Raw genomic sequence first — 1,655 nt, 5'->3', positions numbered from 1 at the left:
GCTTGCATTCTAGTTATTAACTTAGGATAAATGTACATAATGTTTTGTTACGCCCAACCTTGGGGCTGGATCTGTATATATGCTTATAACTAGTTCTCAAATGTGTGTCTCCTTTTTGCAATGTGATCCTGGCATGGTAATAGTAGCTCAATGGATGTCATACTTTCTTATATATTATCTTATGATATCAATGCTTCCGTTCAGGCCCCTATGTTATATATCAGGTTAAGTGTCCGTTTCTGCATAGGTCATGCCCAAACTGCTAGGGGCGGGTTTGGGGTGTGACAAGTGGTATCAGAGCACGAGTTGCTATCTCACACGCGAATCCGTTAAGCTTTAGGATGTCTAGAAAAGAGTAGGCATCATGCATGACATCCTGAAAGTATACGAAAGATTGATGGCAACGTCAAGCATACTCTGTTAATGCTAACAATTTTGAACTATGTTTATGGTATATAATTGATTGTTGTGTAGATTATGGTGAGAACAAGGTCAGAAGACCCGAAAGATGCCACCTCTGCAAGGTTGGACAGAATGGAAAGAATGACTATGGAAATGGCGGAAACTTTGTGGCAACAATAGCAACAACAACCACAACCGCCACTACCACCGCCACCGGTACCTCCACCTGTAGTACAAGATTTTCATGCTGAGGACCGAACCATTACACTCACAAAGGAGTTTAAAAAGATGAAACCGCCGTCATTCAAGGGAGGAATAGAACTAATGAAAGCTGAAGCATGGGTGCTGGGAATAGAGAAACTGTTTGAAGTATTTCCTTGTACCGAAGTCCAGAAAGTGCAACTTGCCGCCTTCACTCTTGAAGACGAGGCGCGAAGATGGTGGATGCTTACGAGAACTGTGCATCAAGGTTTAACATGGGATAGATTTTTGGAGCTGTTCTATGATAAGTACTTTCCCCAAAGTATACGAGATAAAAAGGTGACTGAATTTGAAACTCTAAGACAAGGAAGTAAGACCGTTGCAGAATATGAAGCTCAATATGTAGAACTAGCTCGGTTTGCGCCTCATATGGTGGATACAGATTATAAGAAGGCACGAAAATTTGAAGGGGGATTACGGGGTGCTATCCTAGACCGGGTCAATATGTTGAAGCTACCTACTTATGTTGATGTGTTAGAAAGGGCTGTTATAGCAGAAGGAAACCTTGCTGCTCAGAATCGGATTTCCGAGTGGAAAGGGAAAAGGCAGAACAATCAATGGTCAAAGGGGTTAGTCACCCCACCAAGTAAGAAGCATAATTCAGGGAACTCCAGCACCACCACCCCGGCTCAAAACTCCACTCCTGCGTGTTCAGACTGTGGAAGGCAGCATCGTGGGACTTGCCACTAGAAGACTGGAGCTTGTTTTAAGTGTGGCAAAACGGGTCATCTGGTAAGGGATTGCCCGCAATGGACTCCACAAAAGGGCAATAGGACTGCTACAAGTTCCGTGGGGTCTACACCAACCCCCAACACGAAGACAGCTGCTAAACCTACTAACAATAAAAATACTGTGAGGCAAGGCAGGGTGTTCACATTGGTTCCGGGAGATGTACAAAATGTGGCAACAGTGGTATCAGGTACATTTATTGTTCACGGTCATTCTACTCATGTATTGTTTAATTCTGGCTCCATCCACTCTTTTGTGTCGAA

At 43.6% G+C, this 1,655-nt stretch overlaps 1 protein-coding gene across 1 annotated transcript; it reads left to right on the top strand.

The window, feature by feature from the left end:
- Positions 1-690: 690 nt before the first annotated feature.
- LOC114266329 (uncharacterized) lies at positions 691-1,353 on the top strand. The gene has a single exon (XM_028207209.2). It carries the CDS (start codon positions 691-693, stop codon positions 1,351-1,353), a length of 663 nt encoding a protein of 220 aa, XP_028063010.2.
- Positions 1,354-1,655: the final 302 nt, after the last annotated feature.

The sequence above is a fragment of the Camellia sinensis genome, chromosome 4 (assembly GCF_055761805.1).
Source record: "Camellia sinensis isolate YWXY chromosome 4, ASM5576180v1, whole genome shotgun sequence".
NCBI classification, from domain to species: domain Eukaryota; kingdom Viridiplantae; phylum Streptophyta; class Magnoliopsida; order Ericales; family Theaceae; genus Camellia; species Camellia sinensis.
This window is presented reverse-complemented; position numbering and strand designations above follow the sequence as displayed.